The 24,614-nt window shown below is 42.0% G+C and overlaps 1 protein-coding gene across 7 annotated transcripts in view; it reads left to right on the plus strand.

Annotated features, from left to right (window-relative positions):
* The window catches only part of LOC138319240 (E3 ubiquitin-protein ligase HECTD1-like), a 76,986-nt gene that overhangs the window by 37,134 nt on the left and 15,238 nt on the right, over positions 1-24,614 (plus strand). For all 7 annotated transcript variants that reach the window (XM_069262243.1, XM_069262247.1, XM_069262248.1 and 4 more), the window contains exons 17-23: positions 13,702-13,790; positions 14,015-14,123; positions 14,292-14,426; positions 14,773-14,915; positions 15,094-15,237; positions 15,468-15,548; positions 16,504-16,602. In XM_069262243.1, the coding sequence (XP_069118344.1) occupies positions 13,702-13,790; positions 14,015-14,123; positions 14,292-14,426; positions 14,773-14,915; positions 15,094-15,237; positions 15,468-15,548; positions 16,504-16,602 (800 nt within the window). The remainder of the gene's footprint in view (positions 1-13,701; positions 13,791-14,014; positions 14,124-14,291; positions 14,427-14,772; positions 14,916-15,093; positions 15,238-15,467; positions 15,549-16,503; positions 16,603-24,614) is intronic.

A 24,614-nucleotide genomic window follows, 5' to 3' on the forward strand; every position in this document is an offset into this window, starting at 1 on the left:
CAACATCCTTAACAATGTAGGTATCATAGTGGCCTTGTACAGACACTGCTCAACATCCTTAACAATGTAGGTATCATAGTGGCCTTGTACAGACACTGCTCAACATCCTTAACAATGTAGGTATCATAGTGGCCTTGTACAGACACTGCTCAACATCCTTAACAATGTAGGTATCATAGTGGCCACGTACAGACACTGCTCAACATCCTTAACAATGTAGGTATCATAGTGGCCTAGTACAGACACTGCTCAACATCCTTAACAATGTAGGTATCATAGTGGCCTCGTACAGACACTGCTCAACATCCTTAACAATGTAGGTATCATAGTGGCCTCGTACAGACACTGCTCAACATCCTTAACAATGTAGGTATCATAGTGGCCTTGTACAGACACTGCTCAACATCCTTAACAATGTAGGTATCATAGTGGCCTTGTACAGACACTGCTCAACATCCTTAACAATGTAGGTATCATAGTGGCCTTGTACAGACACTGCTCAACATCCTTAACAATGTAGGTATCATAGTGGCCTTGTACAGACACTGCTCAACATCCTTAACAATGTAGGTATCATAGTGGCCTTGTACAGACACTGCTCAACATCCTTAACAATGTAGGTATCATAGTGGCCTCGTACAGACACTGCTCAACATCCTTAACAATGTAGGTATCATAGTGGCCTTGTACAGACACTGCTCAACATCCTTAACAATGTAGGTATCATAGTGGCCTTGTACAGACACTGCTCAACATCCTTAACAATGTAGGTATCATAGTGGCCTTGTACAGACACTGCTCAACATCCTTAACAATGTAGGTATCATAGTGGCCTCGTACAGACACTGCTCAACATCCTTAACAATGTAGGTATCATAGTGGCCTTGTACAGACACTGCTCAACATCCTTAACAATGTAGGTATCATAGTGGCCTTGTACAGACACTGCTCAACATCCTTAACAATGTAGGTATCATAGTGGCCTCGTACAGACACTGCTCAACATCCTTAACAATGTAGGTATCATAGTGGCCACGTACAGACACTGCTCAACATCCTTAACAATGTAGGTATCATAGTGGCCTTGTACAGACACTGCTCAACATCCTTAACAATGTAGGTATCATAGTGGCCTTGTACAGACACTGCTCAACATCCTTAACAATGTAGGTATCATAGTGGCCTCGTACAGACACTGCTCAACATCCTTAACAATGTAGGTATCATAGTGGCCTTGTACAGACACTGCTCAACATCCTTAACAATGTAGGTATCATAGTGGCCTGTACAGACACTGCTCAACATCCTTAACAATGTAGGTATCATAGTGGCCTTGTACAGACACTGCTCAACATCCTTAACAATGTAGGTATCATAGTGGCCTTGTACAGACACTGCTCAACATCCTTAACAATGTAGGTATCATAGTGGCCTTGTACAGACACTGCTCAACATCCTTAACAATGTAGGTATCATAGTGGCCTTGTACAGACACTGCTCAACATCCTTAACAATGTAGGTATCATAGTGGCCTTGTACAGACACTGCTCAACATCCTTAACAATGTAGGTATCATAGTGGCCTTGTACAGACACTGCTCAACATCCTTAACAATGTAGGTATCATAGTGGCCTTGTACAGACACTGCTCAACATCCTTAACAATGTAGGTATCATAGTGGCCTTGTACAGACACTGCTCAACATCCTTAACAATGTAGGTATCATAGTGGCCTTGTACAGACACTGCTCAACATCCTTAACAATGTAGGTATCATAGTGGCCTTGTACAGACACTGCTCAACATCCTTAACAATGTAGGTATCATAGTGGCCTTGTACAGACACTGCTCAACATCCTTAACAATGTAGGTATCATAGTGGCCTTGTACAGACACTGCTCAACATCCTTAACAATGTAGGTATCATAGTGGCCTTGTACAGACACTGCTCAACATCCTTAACAATGTAGGTATCATAGTGGCCTTGTACAGACACTGCTCAACATCCTTAACAATGTAGGTATCATAGTGGCCTTGTACAGACACTGCTCAACATCCTTAACAATGTAGGTATCATAGTGGCCTTGTACAGACACTGCTCAACATCCTTAACAATGTAGGTATCATAGTGGCCTTGTACAGACACTGCTCAACATCCTTAACAATGTAGGTATCATAGTGGCCTTGTACAGACACTGCTCAACATCCTTAACAATGTAGGTATCATAGTGGCCTTGTACAGACACTGCTCAACATCCTTAACAATGTAGGTATCATAGTGGCCTTGTACAGACACTGCTCAACATCCTTAACAATGTAGGTATCATAGTGGCCTGTACAGACACTGCTCAACATCCTTAACAATGTAGGTATCATAGTGGCCTTGTACAGACACTGCTCAACATCCTTAACAATGTAGGTATCATAGTGGCCTTGTACAGACACTGCTCAACATCCTTAACAATGTAGGTATCATAGTGGCCTTGTACAGACACTGCTCAACATCCTTAACAATGTAGGTATCATAGTGGCCTTGTACAGACACTGCTCAACATCCTTAACAATGTAGGTATCATAGTGGCCTTGTACAGACACTGCTCAACATCCTTAACAATGTAGGTATCATAGTGGCCTTGTACAGACACTGCTCAACATCCTTAACAATGTAGGTATCATAGTGGCCTTGTACAGACACTGCTCAACATCCTTAACAATGTAGGTATCATAGTGGCCTGTACAGACACTGCTCAACATCCTTAACAATGTAGGTATCATAGTGGCCTTGTACAGACACTGCTCAACATCCTTAACAATGTAGGTATCATAGTGGCCTTGTACAGACACTGCTCAACATCCTTAACAATGTAGGTAACATAGTGTACATAGGTACAGACACTGCTCAACATCCTTAACAATGTAGGTATCATAGTGGCCTTGTACAGACACTGCTCAACATCCTTAACAATGTAGGTATCATAGTGGCCTTGTACAGACACTGCTCAACATCCTTAACAATGTAGGTATCATAGTGGCCTTGTACAGACACTGCTCAACATCCTTAACAATGTAGGTATCATAGTGGCCTTGTACAGACACTGCTCAACATCCTTAACAATGTAGGTATCATAGTGGCCTTGTACAGACACTGCTCAACATCCTTAACAATGTAGGTATCATAGTGGCCTTGTACAGACACTGCTCAACATCCTTAACAATGTAGGTATCATAGTGGCCTTGTACAGACACTGCTCAACATCCTTAACAATGTAGGTATCATAGTGGCCTTGTACAGACACTGCTCAACATCCTTAACAATGTAGGTATCATAGTGGCCTTGTACAGACACTGCTCAACATCCTTAACAATGTAGGTATCATAGTGGCCTTGTACAGACACTGCTCAACATCCTTAACAATGTAGGTATCATAGTGCCTGTACAGACACTGCTCAACATCCTTAACAATGTAGGTATCATAGTGGCCTTGTACAGACACTGCTCAACATCCTTAACAATGTAGGTATCATAGTGGCCTTGTACAGACACTGCTCAACATCCTTAACAATGTAGGTATCATAGTGGCCTTGTACAGACACTGCTCAACATCCTTAACAATGTAGGTATCATAGTGGCCTTGTACAGACACTGCTCAACATCCTTAACAATGTAGGTATCATAGTGGCCTTGTACAGACACTGCTCAACATCCTTAACAATGTAGGTATCATAGTGGCCTTGTACAGACACTGCTCAACATCCTTAACAATGTAGGTATCATAGTGGCCTTGTACAGACACTGCTCAACATCCTTAACAATGTAGGTATCATAGTGGCCTTGTACACACACTGCTCAACATCCTTAACAATGTAGGTATCATAGTGGCCTTGTACAGACACTGCTCAACATCCTTAACAATGTAGGTATCATAGTGGCCTTGTACAGACACTGCTCAACATCCTTAACAATGTAGGTATCATAGTGGCCTTGTACAGACACTGCTCAACATCCTTAACAATGTAGGTATCATAGTGGCCTTGTACAGACACTGCTCAACATCCTTAACAATGTAGGTATCATAGCGGCCTTGTACAGACACTGCTCAACATCCTTAACAATGTAGGTATCATAGTGGCCTTGTACAGACACTGCTCAACATCCAAACAATGTAGGTATCATAGTGGCCTTGTACAGACACTGCTCAACATCCTTAACAATGTAGGTATCATAGTGGCCTCGTACAGACACTGCTCAACATCCTTAACAATGTAGGTATCATAGTGGCCTTGTACAGACACTGCTCAACATCCTTAACAATGTAGGTATCATAGTGGCCTTGTACAGACACTGCTCAACATCCTTAACAATGTAGGTATCATAGTGGCCTTGTACAGACACTGCTCAACATCCTTAACAATGTAGGTATCATAGTGGCCTTGTACAGACACTGCTCAACATCCTTAACAATGTAGGTATCATAGTGGCCTGTACAGACACTGCTCAACATCCTTAACAATGTAGGTATCATAGTGGCCTTGTACAGACACTGCTCAACATCCTTAACAATGTAGGTATCATAGTGGCCTTGTACAGACACTGCTCAACATCCTTAACAATGTAGGTATCATAGTGGCCTTGTACAGACACTGCTCAACATCCTTAACAATGTAGGTATCATAGTGGCCTTGTACAGACACTGCTCAACATCCTTAACAATGTAGGTATCATAGTGGCCTTGTACAGACACTGCTCAACATCCTTAACAATGTAGGTATCATAGTGGCCTTGTACAGACACTGCTCAACATCCTTAACAATGTAGGTATCATAGTGGCCTTGTACAGACACTGCTCAACATCCTTAACAATGTAGGTATCATAGTGGCCTTGTACAGACACTGCTCAACATCCTTAACAATGTAGGTATCATAGTGGCCTTGTACAGACACTGCTCAACATCCTTAACAATGTAGGTATCATAGTGGCCTTGTACAGACACTGCTCAACATCCTTAACAATGTAGGTATCATAGTGGCCTTGTACAGACACTGCTCAACATCCTTAACAATGTAGGTATCATAGTGGCCTTGTACAGACACTGCTCAACATCCTTAACAATGTAGGTATCATAGTGGCCTTGTACAGACACTGCTCAACATCCTTAACAATGTAGGTATCATAGTGGCCTTGTACAGACACTGCTCAACATCCTTAACAATGTAGGTATCATAGTGGCCTTGTACAGACACTGCTCAACATCCTTAACAATGTAGGTATCATAGTGGCCTTGTACAGACACTGCTCAACATCCTTAACAATGTAGGTATCATAGTGGCCTTGTACAGACACTGCTCAACATCCTTAACAATGTAGGTATCATAGTGGCCTTGTACAGACACTGCTCAACATCCTTAACAATGTAGGTATCATAGTGGCCTTGTACAGACACTGCTCAACATCCTTAACAATGTAGGTATCATAGTGGCCTTGTACAGACACTGCTCAACATCCTTAACAATGTAGGTATCATAGTGGCCTTGTACAGACACTGCTCAACATCCTTAACAATGTAGGTATCATAGTGGCCTTGTACAGACACTGCTCAACATCCTTAACAATGTAGGTATCATAGTGGCCTTGTACAGACACTGCTCAACATCCTTAACAATGTAGGTATCATAGTGGCCTTGTACAGACACTGCTCAACATCCTTAACAATGTAGGTATCATAGTGGCCTTGTACAGACACTGCTCAACATCCTTAACAATGTAGGTATCATAGTGGCCTTGTACAGACACTGCTCAACATCCTTAACAATGTAGGTATCATAGTGGCCTTGTACAGACACTGCTCAACATCCTTAACAATGTAGGTATCATAGTGGCCTTGTACAGACACTGCTCAACATCCTTAACAATGTAGGTATCATAGTGGCCTTGTACAGACACTGCTCAACATCCTTAACAATGTAGGTATCATAGTGGCCTTGTACAGACACTGCTCAACATCCTTAACAATGTAGGTATCATAGTGGCCCTGTACAGACACTGCTCAACATCCTTAACAATGTAGGTATCATAGTGGCCTTGTACAGACACTGCTCAACATCCTTAACAATGTAGGTATCATAGTGGCCTTGTACAGACACTGCTCAACATCCTTAACAATGTAGGTATCATAGTGGCCTTGTACAGACACTGCTCAACATCCTTAACAATGTAGGTATCATAGTGGCCTTGTACAGACACTGCTCAACATCCTTAACAATGTAGGTATCATAGTGGCCCTGTACAGACACTGCTCAACATCCTTAACAATGTAGGTATCATAGTGGCCTTGTACAGACACTGCTCAACATCCTTAACAATGTAGGTATCATAGTGGCCTTGTACAGACACTGCTCAACATCCTTAACAATGTAGGTATCATAGTGGCCTTGTACAGACACTGCTCAACATCCTTAACAATGTAGGTATCATAGTGGCCTTGTACAGACACTGCTCAACATCCTTAACAATGTAGGTATCATAGTGGCCTTGTACAGACACTGCTCAACATCCTTAACAATGTAGGTATCATAGTGGCCTTGTACAGACACTGCTCAACATCCTTAACAATGTAGGTATCATAGTGGCCTTGTACAGACACTGCTCAACATCCTTAACAATGTAGGTATCATAGTGGCCTTGTACAGACACTGCTCAACATCCTTAACAATGTAGGTATCATAGTGGCCTTGTACAGACACTGCTCAACATCCTTAACAATGTAGGTATCATAGTGGCCTTGTACAGACACTGCTCAACATCCTTAACAATGTAGGTATCATAGTGGCCTTGTACAGACACTGCTCAACATCCTTAACAATGTAGGTATCATAGTGGCCATGTACAGACACTGCTCAACATCCTTAACAATGTAGGTATCATAGCGGCCTTGTACAGACACTGCTCAACATCCTTAACAATGTAGGTATCATAGTGGCCTTGTACAGACACTGCTCAACATCCTTAACAATGTAGGTATCATAGTGGCCTTGTACAGACACTGCTCAACATCCTTAACAATGTAGGTATCATAGTGGCCTTGTACAGACACTGCTCAACATCCTTAACAATGTAGGTATCATAGTGGGCCTTGTACAGACACTGCTCAACATCCTTAACAATGTAGGTATCATAGTGGCCTTGTACAGACACTGCTCAACATCCTTAACAATGTAGGTATCATAGTGGCCTTGTACAGACACTGCTCAACATCCTTAACAATGTAGGTATCATAGTGGCCTTGTACAGACACTGCTCAACATCCTTAACAATGTAGGTATCATAGTGGCCTTGTACAGACACTGCTCAACATCCTTAACAATGTAGGTATCATAGTGGCCTTGTACAGACACTGCTCAACATCCTTAACAATGTAGGTATCATAGTGGCCTTGTACAGACACTGCTCAACATCCTTAACAATGTAGGTATCATAGTGGCCTTGTACAGACACTGCTCAACATCCTTAACAATGTAGGTATCATAGTGGACTAGTACAGACACTGCTCAACATCCTTAACAATGTAGGTATCATAGTGGCCTTGTACAGACACTGCTCAACATCCTTAACAATGTAGGTATCATAGTGGCCTCGTACAGACACTGCTCAACATCCTTAACAATGTAGGTATCATAGTGGCCTTGTACAGACACTGCTCAACATCCTTAACAATGTAGGTATCATAGTGGCCTTGTACAGACACTGCTCAACATCCTTAACAATGTAGGTATCATAGTGGCCTTGTACAGACACTGCTCAACATCCTTAACAATGTAGGTATCATAGTGGCCTTGTACAGACACTGCTCAACATCCTTAACAATGTAGGTATCATAGTGGCCTTGTACAGACACTGCTCAACATCCTTAACAATGTAGGTATCATAGTGGCCATGTACAGACACTGCTCAACATCCTTAACAATGTAGGTATCATAGTGGCCTTGTACAGACACTGCTCAACATCCTTAACAATGTAGGTATCATAGTGGCCTTGTACAGACACTGCTCAACATCCTTAACAATGTAGGTATCATAGTGGCCTTGTACAGACACTGCTCAACATCCTTAACAATGTAGGTATCATAGTGGCCATGTACAGACACTGCTCAACATCCTTAACAATGTAGGTATCATAGTGGCCTCGTACAGACACTGCTCAACATCCTTAACAATGTAGGTATCATAGTGGCCTTGTACAGACACTGCTCAACATCCTTAACAATGTAGGTATCATAGTGGCCATGTACAGACACTGCTCAACATCCTTAACAATGTAGGTATCATAGTGGCCTTGTACAGACACTGCTCAACATCCTTAACAATGTAGGTATCATAGTGGCCTTGTACAGACACTGCTCAACATCCTTAACAATGTAGGTATCATAGTGGCCTTGTACAGACACTGCTCAACATCACTTAACAATGTAGGTATCATAGTGGCCTTGTACAGACACTGCTCAACATCCTTAACAATGTAGGTATCATAGTGGCCTTGTACAGACACTGCTCAACATCCTTAACAATGTAGGTATCATAGTGGCCTTGTACAGACACTGGCTCAACATCCTTAACAATGTAGGTATCATAGTGGCCTTGTACAGACACTGCTCAACATCCTTAACAATGTAGGTATCATAGTGGCCTTGTACAGACACTGCTCAACATCCTTAACAATGTAGGTATCATAGTGGCCTTGTACAGACACTGCTCAACATCCTTAACAATGTAGGTATCATAGTGGCCTTGTACAGACACTGCTCAACATCCTTAACAATGTAGGTATCATAGTGGCCTTGTACAGACACTGCTCAACATCCTTAACAATGTAGGTATCATAGTGGCCTTGTACAGACACTGCTCAACATCCTTAACAATGTAGGTATCATAGTGGCCTTGTACAGACACTGCTCAACATCCTTAACAATGTAGGTATCATAGTGGCCATGTACAGACACTGCTCAACATCCTTAACAATGTAGGTATCATAGTGGCCTTGTACAGACACTGCTCAACATCCTTAACAATGTAGGTATCATAGTGGCCTTGTACAGACACTGCTCAACATCCTTAACAATGTAGGTATCATAGTGGCCTTGTACAGACACTGCTCAACATCCTTAACAATGTAGGTATCATAGTGGCCTTGTACAGACACTGCTCAACATCCTTAACAATGTAGGTATCATAGTGGCCTTGTACAGACACTGCTCAACATCCTTAACAATGTAGGTATCATAGTGGCCTTGTACAGACACTGCTCAACATCCTTAACAATGTAGGTATCATAGTGGCCTTGTACAGACACTGCTCAACATCCTTAACAATGTAGGTATCATAGTGGCCTTGTACAGACACTGCTCAACATCCTTAACAATGTAGGTATCATAGTGGCCTTGTACAGACACTGCTCAACATCCTTAACAATGTAGGTATCATAGTGGCCTGTACAGACACTGCTCAACATCCTTAACAATGTAGGTATCATAGTGGCCATGTACAGACACTGCTCAACATCCTTAACAATGTAGGTATCATAGTGGCCTTGTACAGACACTGCTCAACATCCTTAACAATGTAGGTATCATAGTGGCCTTGTACAGACACTGCTCAACATCCTTAACAATGTAGGTATCATAGTGGCCCATGTACAGACACTGCTCAACATCCTTAACAATGTAGGTATCATAGTGGCCTTGTACAGACACTGCTCAACATCCTTAACAATGTAGGTATCATAGTGGCCTCGTACAGACACTGCTCAACATCCTTAACAATGTAGGTATCATAGTGGCCTTGTACAGACACTGCTCAACATCCTTAACAATGTAGGTATCATAGTGGCCTTGTACAGACACTGCTCAACATCCTTAACAATGTAGGTATCATAGTGGCCTTGTACAGACACTGCTCAACATCCTTAACAATGTAGGTATCATAGTGGCCTTGTACAGACACTGCTCAACATCCTTAACAATGTAGGTATCATAGTGGCCTTGTACAGACACTGCTCAACATCCTTAACAATGTAGGTATCATAGTGGCCTTGTACAGACACTGCTCAACATCCTTAACAATGTAGGTATCATAGTGGCCTTGTACAGACACTGCTCAACATCCTTAACAATGTAGGTATCATAGTGGCCTTGTACAGACACTGCTCAACATCCTTAACAATGTAGGTATCATAGTGGCCTTGTACAGACACTGCTCAACATCCTTAACAATGTAGGTATCATAGTGGCCCTTACAGACACTGCTCAACATCCTTAACAATGTAGGTATCATAGTGGCCACGTACAGACACTGCTCAACATCCTTAACAATGTAGGTATCATAGTGGCCTTGTACAGACACTGCTCAACATCCTTAACAATGTAGGTATCATAGTGGCCTTGTACAGACACTGCTCAACATCCTTAACAATGTAGGTATCATAGTGGCCTTGTACAGACACTGCTCAACATCCTTAACAATGTAGGTATCATAGTGGCCTTGTACAGACACTGCTCAACATCCTTAACAATGTAGGTATCATAGTGGCCTTGTACAGACACTGCTCAACATCCTTAACAATGTAGGTATCATAGTGGCCACGTACAGACACTGCTCAACATCCTTAAAAATGTAGGTATCATAGTGGCCATGTACAGACACTGCTCAACATCCTTAACAATGTAGGTATCATAGTGGCCTTGTACAGACACTGCTCAACATCCTTAACAATGTAGGTATCATAGTGGCCATGTACAGACACTGCTCAACATCCTTAACAATGTAGGTATCATAGTGGCCATGTACAGACACTGCTCAACATCCTTAACAATGTAGGTATCATAGTGGCCTTGTACAGACACTGCTCAACATCCTTAACAATGTAGGTATCATAGTGGCCTTGTACAGACACTGCTCAACATCCTTAACAATGTAGGTATCATAGTGGCCTTGTACAGACACTGCTCAACATCCTTAACAATGTAGGTATCATAGTGGCCTTGTACAGACACTGCTCAACATCCTTAACAATGTAGGTATCATAGTGGCCTTGTACAGACACTGCTCAACATCCTTAACAATGTAGGTATCATAGTGGCCTTGTACAGACACTGCTCAACATCCTTAACAATGTAGGTATCATAGTGGCCTTGTACAGACACTGCTCAACATCCTTAACAATGTAGGTATCATAGTGGCCTTGTACAGACACTGCTCAACATCCTTAACAATGTAGGTATCATAGTGGCCTTGTACAGACACTGCTCAACATCCTTAACAATGTAGGTATCATAGTGGCCACGTACAGACACTGCTCAACATCCTTAACAATGTAGGTATCATAGTGGCCACGTACAGACACTGCTCAACATCCTTAACAATGTAGGTATCATAGTGGCCTTGTACAGACACTGCTCAACATCCTTAACAATGTAGGTATCATAGTGGCCTTGTACAGACACTGCTCAACATCCTTAACAATGTAGGTATCATAGTGGCCACGTACAGACACTGCTCAACATCCTTAACAATGTAGGTATCATAGTGGCCACGTACAGACACTGCTCAACATCCTTAACAATGTAGGTATCATAGTGGCCTTGTACAGACACTGCTCAACATCCTTAACAATGTAGGTATCATAGTGGCCTTGTACAGACACTGCTCAACATCCTTAACATGTAGGTATCATAGTGGCCTGTACAACACTGCTCAACATCCTTAACAATGTAGGTATCATAGTGGCCTTGTACAGACACTGCTCAACATCCTTAACAATGTAGGTACCATAGTGGCCTTGTACAGACACTGCTCAACATCCTTAACAATGTAGGTATCATAGTGGCCTTGTACACACACTGCTCAACATCCTTAACAATGTAGGTATCATAGTGGCCTTGTACAGACACTGCTCAACATCCTTAACAATGTAGGTATCATAGTGGCCTTGTACACACACTGCTCAACATCCTTAACAATGTAGGTATCATAGTGGCCTTGTACACACACTGCTCAACATCCTTAACAATGTAGGTATCATAGTGGCCTTGTACAGACACTGCTCAACATCCTTAACAATGTAGGTATCATAGTGGCCTTGTACAGACACTGCTCAACATCCTTAACAATGTAGGTATCATAGTGGCCTTGTACAGACACTGCTCAACATCCTTAACAATGTAGGTATCATAGTGGCCTTGTACAGACACTGCTCAACATCCTTAACAATGTAGGTATCATAGTGGTGCCATGTACAGACACTGCTCAACATCCTTAACAATGTAGGTATCGTAGTGGCCTTGTACAGACACTGCTCAACATCCTTAACAATGTAGGTATCATAGTGGCCTTGTACAGACACTGCTCAACATCCTTAACAATGTAGGTACCATAGTGGCCACGTACAGACACTGCTCAACATCCTTAACAATGTAGGTATCATAGTGGCCTTGTACAGACACTGCTCAACATCCTTAACAATGTAGGTATCATAGTGGCCTTGTACAGACACTGCTCAACATCCTTAACAATGTAGGTATCATAGCGGCCTTGTACAGACACTGCTCAACATCCTTAACAATGTAGGTATCATAGTGGCCTTGTACAGACACTGCTCAACATCCTTAACAATGTAGGTATCATAGTGGCCTTGTACAGACACTGCTCAACATCCTTAACAATGTAGGTATCATAGTGGCCTCGTACAGACACTGCTCAACATCCTTAACAATGTAGGTACCATAGTGGCCTTGTACACACACTGCTCAACATCCTTAACAATGTAGGTATCATTGTGGACTAGTACAGACACTGCTCAACATCCTTAACAATGTAGGTATCATAGTGGCCACGTACAGACACTGCTCAACATCCTTAACAATGTAGGTATCATAGTGGCCACATACAGACACTACTCAACATCCTTAAAAATGTAGGTATCATAGTGGCCATGTACACACACTGCTCAACATCCTTAACAATGTAGGTATCATAGTGGCCTTGTACAGACACTGCTCAACATCCTTAACAATGTAGGTATCATAGTGGCCTTGTACAGACACTGCTCAACATCCTTAACAATGTAGGTATCATAGTGGCCTTGTACAGACACTGCTCAACATCCTTAACAATGTAGGTATCATAGTGGACTAGTACAGACACTGCTCAACATCCTTAACAATGTAGGTATCATAGTGGACTAGTACAGACACTGCTCAACATCCTTAACAATGTAGGTATCATAGTGGACTAGTACAGACACTGCTCAACATCCTTAACAATGTAGGTATCATAGCGGCCTTGTACAGACACTGCTCAACATCCTTAACAATGTAGGTATCATAGTGGCCTTGTACACACACTGCTCAACATCCTTAACAATGTAGGTATCATAGTGGCCTCGTACAGACACTGCTCAACATCCTTAACAATGTAGGTATCATAGTGGCCTTGTACAGACACTGCTCAACATCCTTAACAATGTAGGTATCATAGTGGACTAGTACAGACACTGCTCAACATCCTTAACAATGTAGGTATCATAGCGGCCTTGTACAGACATTTTCATTAATGAATTCATTAGACTGACTTGATAGGCCTTATATATAATGTTTTTGATTAACATTTCTCCATAAAGCACCTTAAGATGATCTTTGATTTCATCTTTTCAGAACATTGAAGATTCTAATAGCAAGGAAAGTAAAAAGAGGACTAGAGAAAGAATTGACTTATTCAAAAGTATATTTCAAGAAAAGGATAGGTAAAGTATAAGTTTCTTTTACCATGCAAGATATGCAGCAATGAAATGTATTGTAACACTTTCAATGTTGATTAGAAAACTTAAAAAGTTGTTCATGTATAACTATTGAACATTGGTTTGTTTCGTATCAAAGATATCTGTTCACTTCATATATGTTTTGTAATGATTAAGACATATATAACATAACATATAACATGCTGTTAAATGTTGTCACTACGTTACAGCCTGATGCCAGCTGTGGCCCTGGTGAAGAAGCTGATAGCTGTTCTGGAGTCTATAGAGAAGTTACCTGTGTTTAGTTATGATCTACCTGGATCAGGATACGGTCTACAAGTAAGTACCTGTCTGTATGTAATATCTGGCCTACAGGTGAGTAGTGATATACTTGTACATAACTACCAACTATCATGATCATACTTAGTTTGTTGGATATTTCATGTCATTAGACACTCCTATAAGATTCTGTCCTCTTGTTAAGTAGATATGATAATTTACCTTCAGATTCTGACAAGGAGGTTAAGATTTCGTCTGGAGAGAGCCCCAGGGGAGAGCACTCTGTTAGATCGCAGTGGCTGTAATCTAAAGATGGAGCCCCTTACCTCTGTAGCATCCCTGGAGAGATACCTACTCAAAATGGTAACAATTACTCATAAATATTGAACAATTTCAAATATGACGTTGCTGTCATAGCTTTTCATTTAACAGTCAAAATGTCATGGTTTGTCATAAAATTTATGTTTCTTATGATAAACTATACAATAAATTCATTGAAAACAAAATTCTGAAGAGAGATATGAATTTGGTGAAAGAGGTTGGCATTATAACATAGAACTCTTCATCGACTGTTCTACTTTGAACATGTCATTCTCGGTATAACATTTCAAAGACAGGACAGATGTTATCAATATTTGGATTTCTCTGTCCTAGGTGTTTAGGGGAGTATACCTTTGTACTAAGAATGTTATTCTTTTGTCTTTCACAGGTGGCCAAACAGTGGTACGACTTTGACAGGCAAACTTTCACCTTTGTAAAGAAGCTCAAAGAGCCAACCAACAAAGTCACTTTCTTGCACCAGTCTGATTTTGATGAGAATGGTTTAGTGTACTGGATAGGAACTAATGCTAAGTAAGTATGATGGAATCCTATATGTACAATGGCTTTCTGTGCTTAAATAGGTAATCTAGGACTGGTTTACCTTTAACTTTCTAATATAAAGCTTGTCATATTTTCATTTTATTAGAGAGAACTATTTGATCATTTGATAAATTTGATGACTGTTCTAACTGACCTTTGACCTCTACAGGAGTGCGTATGAATGGATTAACCCTGCCCACTACGGACTGGTGGTAGTGACATCGTCCGAGGGACGGAATCTTCCGTACGGGAAACTGGAGGACATCCTCAGTAGGGACAGTGCTGCTCTTAACTGTCACACTAACGATGATAAGTAAGTCTCTTAATAGTCAACATTGAACAATATAAGATATGTTGCAATTCTTGGGAATAAATTAATACAATGTTTATAATATCAACTTCAACTCCAAAAATAATTATTATACTTAACTTTTATAACACAAATACCTTGTTTAATTCAAGGTCCAAACCAAACTTTTATCTTTATATTAAACTGAACTTTAATCATTCAGAGGAAGTTAATACACAATTGTTATTTTACAGAAAGGCGTGGTTTGCTATAGACCTTGGCGTGTGGCTGATCCCATCCTGTTACTCCCTACGTCATGCCCGGGGGTATGGCAGGTAAGTTAATCAGGGAAACAGAGGCTGAAAATCTGTGGTTAATAATGTTTGTATACCTAGAGAGATTAATAATGCTTACATTTACATTTTCAATACAACGCGTAACACTTGTATTATAGCTATCTGGTATACTTTTTGTGTAGGACTTGTCCTGCAATGACATCTAGTGGTGACCTCTTGAACCATTTCATTCATCATTTCATTCATAAACTTACGTTCATTAATTCCCTATTCATTGAATAATATTCCTTTGGACCAAACAGAAGGTTGCCTTTCAATTACTGCAATACCTGTAAAGCAGTCATGGGAAGACTGCCTTCTGATTGGTAGAATACACATACTGTGTATAGAATATACAGAGTGTGTTTAATACACAGCTCCATCTAGGTCAGAACTCCCTGACTAACATCGTATGTGTATACACACAATCTATGCAAACTGTGACTCCACTGTCTGACTTACGTAATCTCTGTTAATGATAATTCAAATTGGATTTACTTTCTAAGGCATATAGACCTGAGAGTTATTAAGTAAACTAATGAGAGGTTCGTTCTGTGTACATTAAAATTTTGTTTTTAAATGATTGTTGGAAACAGGTCTAAGGTAAAAAATATTCAATATAACTTATAAGGCCGCCGCTGTTTTACCTAAATAAGTGTATGTGCAACACAAGAGTCAAGAGTATAGGACAAAAACTCATCTTTAACGAATATAAGACTTTTGTTTTCTTTATTTTGAAATCTTTTATTTTATGTAGGAATTTTAATTAAGAAGAATGTCAAATAAGCCATATATATGTATTTCCTATGATCAGTTGAATATTCTAAAATAATTGATATCAAAGTCTTTATAATGGTTTATATACTTTGATTTTAATAATTCATTCTATTTTTCTGTTTCTGCTGCGATGTATTTGCAGTACTTTAATCGAACTTGTCATTTGTATGATTTGAAGGTCGGCACTAAGGAATTGGCAGTTTCAAGTGTCTAAGGATGGTACAACATGGGATACACTACTCAACCACAAGGACGATACTAGACTCAATGAACCAGGGTGAGTAGGATGATACTAGACTCAATGAACCAGGGTGAGTAGGATGATACTAGACTCAATGAACCAGGGTGAGTAGGACGATACTAGACTCAATGAACCAGGGTGAGTAGGATGATACTAGACTCAATGAACCAGGGTGAGTAGGATGATACTAGACTCAATGAACCAGGGTGAGTAGGATGATACTAGACTCAATGAACCAGGGTGAGTAGGATGATACTAGACTCAATGAACCAGGGTGAGTAGGATGATACTAGACTCAATGAACCAGGGTGAGTAGGATGATACTAGACTCAATGAACCAGGGTGAGTAGGATGATACTAGACTCAATGAACCAGGGTGAGTAGGACGATACTAGACTCAATGAACCAGGGTGAGTAGGACGATACTAGACTCAATGAACCAGGGTGAGTAGGATGATACTAGACTCAATGAACCAGGGTGAGTAGGATGATACTAGACTCAATGAACCAGGGTGAGTAGGATGATACTAGACTCAATGAACCAGGGTGAGTAGGATGATACTAGACTCAATGAACCAGGGTGAGTAGGGATACTAGACTCAATGAACCAGGGTGAGTAGGATGATACTAGACTCAATGAACCAGGGTGAGTAGGATGATACTAGACTCAATGAACCAGGGTGAGTAGGATGATACTAGACTCAATGAACCAGGGTGAGTAGGATGATACTAGACTCAATGAACCAGGAGTGGTGAGTAGGATGATACTAGACTCAATGAACCAGGGTGAGTAGGATGATACTAGACTCAATGAACCAGGGTGAGTAGGATGATACTAGACTCAATGAACCAGGGTGAGTAGGATGATACTAGACTCAATGAACCAGGGTGAGTAGGATGATACTAGACTCAATGAACCAGGGTGAGTAGGATGATACTAGACTCAATGAACCAGGGTGAGTAGGATGATATACTAGACTCAATGAACCAGGGTGAGTAGGATGATACTAGACTCAATGAACCAGGGTGAGTAGGATGATACTAGACTCAATGAACCAGGGTGAGTAGGATGATACTAGACTCAATGAACCAGGGTGAGTAGGATGATACTAGACTCAATGAACCAGGGTGAGTAGGATGATACTAGACTCAATGAACCAGGGTGAGTAGGATGATACTAGACTCAATGAACCAGGGTGAGTAGGATGATACTAGACTCAATGAACCAGGGTGAGTAGGATGATACTAGACTCAATGAACCAGGGTGAGTAGGATGATACTAGACTCAATGAACCAGGGTGAGTAGGATGATACTAGACTCAATGAACCAGGGTGAGTAGGATGATACTAGACTCAATGAACCAGGGTGAGTAGGATGATACTAGACTCAATGAACCAGGGTGAGTAGGATGATACTAGACTCAATGAACCAGGGTGAGTAGGATGATACTAGACTCAATGAACAGAGGTGAGTAGGATGATACTAGACTCAATGAACCAGGGTGAGTAGGATGATACTAGACTCAATGAACCAGGGTGAGTAGGATGATACTAGACTCAATGAACCAGGGTGAGTAGGATACTAGACTCATGAACCAGGGTGAGTAGGAGATACTAGACTCAATGAACCAGGGTGAGTAGGATGATACTAGACTCAATGAACCAGGGTGAGTAGGATGATACTAGACTCAATGAACCAGGGTGAGTAGGATGATACTAGACTCAATGAACCAGGGTGAGTAGGATGATACTAGACTCAATGAACCAGGGTGAGTAGGATGATACTAGACTCAATGAACCAGGGTGAGTAGGATGATACTAGACTCAATGAACCAGGGTGATAGGATGATACTAGACTCAATGAACCAGGGTGAGTAGGATGATACTAGACTCAATGAACCAGGGTGAGTAGGATGATACTAGACTCAATGAACCAGGGTGAGTAGGATGATACTAGACTCAATGAACCAGGGTGAGTAGGATGATACTAGACTCAATGAACCAGGGTGAGTAGGATGATACTAGACTCAATGAACCAGGGTGAGTAGGATGATACTAGACTCAATGAACCAGGGTGAGTAGGATGATACTAGACTCAATGAACCAGGGTGAGTAGGATGATACTAGACTCAATGAACCAGGGTGAGTAGGATGATACTAGACTCAATGAACCAGGGTGAGTAGGATGATACTAGACTCAATGAACCAGGGTGAGTAGGATGATACTAGACTCAATGAACCAGGGTGAGTAGGATGATACTAGACTCAATGAACCAGGGTGAGTAGGATGATACTAGACTCAATGAACCAGGGTGAGTAGGATGATACTAGACTCAATGAACCAGGGTGAGTAGGATGATACTAGACTCAATGAACCAGGGTGAGTAGGATGATACTAGACTCAATGAACCAGGGTGAGTAGGATGATACTAGACTCAATGAACCAGGGGTGAGTAGGATGATACTAGACTCAATGAACCAGGGTGAGTAGGATGATACTAGACTCAATGAACCAGGGTGAGTAGGATGATACTAGACTCAATGAACCAGGGTGAGTAGGATGATACTAGACTCAATGAACCAGGGTGAGTAGGATGATACTAGACTCAATGAACCAGGGTGAGTAGGATGATACTAGACTCAATGAACCAGGGTGAGTAGGATGATACTAGACTCAATGAACCAGGGTGAGTAGGATGATACTAGACTCAATGAACCAGGGTGAGTAGGATGATACTAGACTCAATGAACCAGGGTGAGTAGGATGATACTAGACTCAATGAACCAGGGTGAGTAGGATGATACTAGACTCAATGAACCAGGGTGAGTAGGATGATACTAGACTCAATGAACCAGGGTGAGTAGGATGATACTAGACTCAATGAACCAGGGTGAGTAGGATGATACTAGACTCAATGAACCAGGGTGAGTAGGATGATACTAGACTCAATGAACCAGGGTGAGTAGGATGATACTAGACTCAATGAACCAGGGTGAGTAGGATGATACTAGACTCAATGAACCAGGGTGAGTAGGATGATACTAGACTCAATGAACCAGGGTGAGTAGGATGATACTAGACTCAATGAACCAGGGTGAGTAGGATGATACTAGACTCAATGAACCAGGGTGAGTAGGATGATACTAGACTCAATGAACCAGGGTGAGTAGGATGATACTAGACTCAATGAACCAGGGTGAGTAGGATGATACTAGACTCAATGAACCAGGGTGAGTAGGATGATACTAGACTCAATGAACCAGGGTGAGTAGGATGATACTAGACTCAATGAACCAGGGTGAGTAGGATGATACTAGACTCAATGAACCAGGGTGAGTAGGATGATACTAGACTCAATGAACCAGGGTGAGTAGGATGATACTAGACTCAATGAACCAGGGTGAGTAGGATGATACTAGACTCAATGAACCAGGGTGAGTAGGATGATACTAGACTCAATGAACCAGGGTGAGTAGGATGATACTAGACTCAATGAACCAGGGTGAGTAGGATGATACTAGACTCAATGAACCAGGGTGAGTAGGATGATACTAGACTCAATGAACCAGGGTGAGTAGGATGATACTAGACTCAATGAACCAGGGTGAGTAGGATGATACTAGACTCAATGAACCAGGGTGAGTAGGATGATACTAGACTCAATGAACCAGGGTGAGTAGGATGATACTAGACTCAATGAACCAGGGTGAGTAGGATGATACTAGACTCAATGAACCAGGGTGAGTAGGATGATACTAGACTCAATGAACCAGGGTGAGTAGGATGATACTAGACTCAAGACAATAGAACCAGGGTGAGTAGGATGATACTAGACTCAATGAACCAGGGTGAGTAGGATGATACTAGACTCAATGAACCAGGGTGAGTAGGATGATACTAGACTCAATGAACCAGGGTGAGTAGGATGATACTAGACTCAATGAACCAGGGTGAGTAGGGATGATACTAGACTCAATGAACCAGGGTGAGTAGGATGATACTAGACTCAATGAACCAGGGTGAGTAGGACGATACTAGACTCAATGAACCAGGGTGAGTAGGACGATACTAGACTCAATGAACCAGGGTGAGTAGGACGATACTAGACTCAATGAACCAGGGTGAGTAGGATGATACTAGACTCAATGAACCAGGGTGAGTAGGATGATACTAGACTCAATGAACCAGGGTGAGTAGGATGATACTAGACTCAATGAACCAGGGTGAGTAGGATGATACTAGACTCAATGAACCAGGGTGAGTAGGATGATACTAGACTCAATGAACCAGGGTGAGTAGGATGATACTAGACTCAATGAACCAGGGTGAGTAGGATGATACTAGACTCAATGAACCAGGGTGAGTAGGATGATACTAGACTCAATGAACCAGGGTGAGTAGGATGATACTAGACTCAATGAACCAGGGTGAGTAGGATGATACTAGACTCAATGAACCAGGGTGAGTAGGAGATACTAGGATGATACTAGACTCAATGAACCAGGGTGAGTAGGATGATACTAGACTCAATGAACCAGGTGAGTAGGATGATACTAGACTCAATGAACCAGGGTGAGTAGGATGATACTAGACTCAATGAACCAGGGTGAGTAGGATGATACTAGACTCAATGAACCAGGGTGAGTAGGATGATACTAGACTCAATGAACCAGGGTGAGTAGGATGATACTAGACTCAATGAACCAGGGTGAGTAGGATGATACTAGACTCAATGAACCAGGGTGAGTAGGATGATACTAGACTCAATGAACCAGGGTGAGTAGGATGATACTAGACTCAATGAACCAGGGTGAGTAGGATGATACTAGACTCAATGAACCAGGGTGAGTAGGATGATACTAGACTCAATGAACCAGGGTGAGTAGGATGATACTAGACTCAATGAACCAGGGTGAGTAGGATGATACTAGACTCAATGAACCAGGGTGAGTAGGATGATACTAGACTCAATGAACCAGGGTGAGTAGGATGATACTAGACTCAATGAACCAGGGTGAGAGTAGGATGATACTAGACTCAATGAACCAGGGTGAGTAGGATGATACTAGACTCAATGAACCAGGGTGAGTAGGATGATACTAGACTCAATGAACCAGGGTGAGTAGGATGATACTAGACTCAATGAACCAGGGTGAGTAGGATGATACTAGACTCAATGAACCAGGGTGAGTAGGATGATACTAGACTCAATGAACCAGGGTGAGTAGGATGATACTAGACTCAATGAACCAGGGTGAGTAGGATGATACTAGACTCAATGAACCAGGGTGAGTAGGATGATACTAGACTCAATGAACCAGGGTGAGTAGGATGATACTAGACTCAATGAACCAGGGTGAGTAGAGATACAGATAATACAGGGGGAGACTAGACTCAATGAACCAGGGTGAGTAGGATGATACTAGACTCAATGAACCAGGGTGAGTAGGACGATACTAGACTCAATGAACCAGGGTGAGTAGGATGATACTAGACTCAATGAACCAGGGTGAGTAGGATGATACTAGACTCAATGAACCAGGGTGAGTAGGATGATACTAGACTCAATGAACCAGGGTGAGTAGGATGATACTAGACTCAATGAACCAGGGTAGTAGGATGTACTAGACTCAATGAACAGGGTGAGTAGGATGATACTAGACTCAATGAACCAGGGTGAGTAGGATGATACTAGACTCAATGAACCAGGGTGAGTAGGATGATACTAGACTCAATGAACCAGGGTGAGTAGGATGATACTAGACTCAATGAACCAGGGTGAGTAGGATGATACTAGACTCAATGAACCAGGGTGAGTAGGACGATACTAGACTCAATGAACCAGGGTGAGTAGGATGATACTAGACTCAATGAACCAGGGTGAGTAGGATGATACTAGACTCAATGAACCAGGGTGAGTAGGAGTATGATACAGACTCAATGAACCAGGGTGAGTAGGATGATACTAGACTCAATGAACCAGGGTAAGTAGGATGATACTAGACTCAATGAACCAGGGTGAGTAGGATGATACTAGACTCAATGAACCAGGGTGAGTAGGATGATACTAGACTCAATGAACCAGGGTGAGTAGGATGATACTAGACTCAATGAACCAGGGTGAGTAGGACGATACTAGACTCAATGAACCAGGGTGAGTAGGATGATACTAGACTCAATGAACCAGGGTGATAGGATGATACTAGACTCAATGAACCAGGGTAAGTAGGATGATACTAGACTCAATGAACCAGGGTGAGTAGGATGATACTAGACTCAATGAACCAGGGTGAGTAGGATGATACTAGACTCAATGAACCAGGGTGAGTAGGATGATACTAGACTCAATGAACCAGGGTGAGTAGGATGATACTAGACTCAATGAACCAGGGTGAGTAGATGTAGGATGATACTAGACTCAATGAACCAGGGTGAGTAGGATGATACTAGACTCAATGAACCAGGGTAGTAGGATGATACTAGACTCAATGAACCAGGGTGAGTAGGATGATACTAGACTCAATGAACCAGGGTGAGTAGGATGATACTAGACTCAATGAACCAGGGTGAGTAGGATGATACTAGACTCAATGAACCAGGGTGAGTAGGATGATACTAGACTCAATGAACCAGGGTGAGTAGGATGAACTAGGAGGTATGGATGATACTAGACTCAATGAACCAGGGTGAGTAGGATGATACTAGACTCAATGAACCAGGGTGAGTAGGATGATACTAGACTCAATGAACCAGGGTGAGTAGGACTGATACTAGACTCAATGAACCAGGGTGAGTAGGACGATACTAGACTCAATGAACCAGGTGAGTAGGAGATACTAGACTCAATGAACAGGGTGAGTAGGACGATACTAGACTCAATGAACAGGGTGAGTAGGACGATACTAGACTCAATGAAGCAGGGTGAGTAGGACGATACTAGACTCAATGAACCAGGGTGAGTAGGACGATACTAGACTCAATGAACCAGGGTGAGTAGGACGATACTAGACTCAATGAACCAGGGTGGTAGGACGATACTAGACTCAATGAAGCAGGGTGAGTAGGACGATACTAGACTCAATGAACCAGGGTGAGTAGGACGATACTAGACTCAATGAACCAGGGTAGTAGGACGATACTAGACTCAATGAACCAGGGTGAGTAGGATGATACTAGACTCAATGAGAACCAGGGTGAGTAGGATGATACTAGACTCAATGAAGCAGGGTGAGTAGGACGATACTAGACTCAATGAACCAGGGTTAATAGGACGATACTAGACTCAATGAACCAGGGTGGGTAGGATGATACTAGACTCAATGAAGCAGGGTGGGTAGGATGATACTAGACTCAATGAAGCAGGGTGGGTAGGATGATACTAGATTCAATGAAGCAGGGTGGGTAGGACGATACTAGATTCAATGAAGCAGGGTGGGTAGGACGATACTAGACTCAATGAAGCAGGGTGGGTAGGATGATACTAGACTCAATGAAGCAGGGTGGGTAGGATGATACTAGATTCAATGAAGCAGGGTGGGTAGGATGATACTAGATTCAATGAAGCAGGGTGGGTAGGATGATACTAGACTCAATGAAGCAGGGTGGGTAGGATGATACTAGACTCAATGAAGCAGGGTGGGTAGGATGATACTAGACTCAATGAAGCAGGGTGGGTAGGATGATACTAGATTCAATGAAGCAGGGTGGGTAGGATGATACTAGATTCAATGAAGCAGGGTGGGTAGGATGATACTAGACTCAATGAAGCAGGGTGGGTAGGATGATACTAGACTCAATGAACCAGGGTGGGTAGGATGATACTAGACTCAATGAAGCAGGGTGGGTAGGATGATACTAGACTCAATGAAGCAGGGTGGGTAGGATGATACTAGACTCAATGAAGCAGGGTGGGTAGGATGATACTAGACTCAATGAAGCAGGGTGGGTAGGATGATACTAGACTCAATGAAGCAGGGTGAGTAGGATGATACTAGACTCAATGAAGCAGGGTGGGTAGGATGATACTAGACTCAATGAAGCAGGGTGG

Source organism: Argopecten irradians, chromosome 3 (genome assembly GCF_041381155.1).
Source record: "Argopecten irradians isolate NY chromosome 3, Ai_NY, whole genome shotgun sequence".
NCBI classification, from domain to species: Eukaryota; Metazoa; Mollusca; class Bivalvia; order Pectinida; family Pectinidae; genus Argopecten; species Argopecten irradians.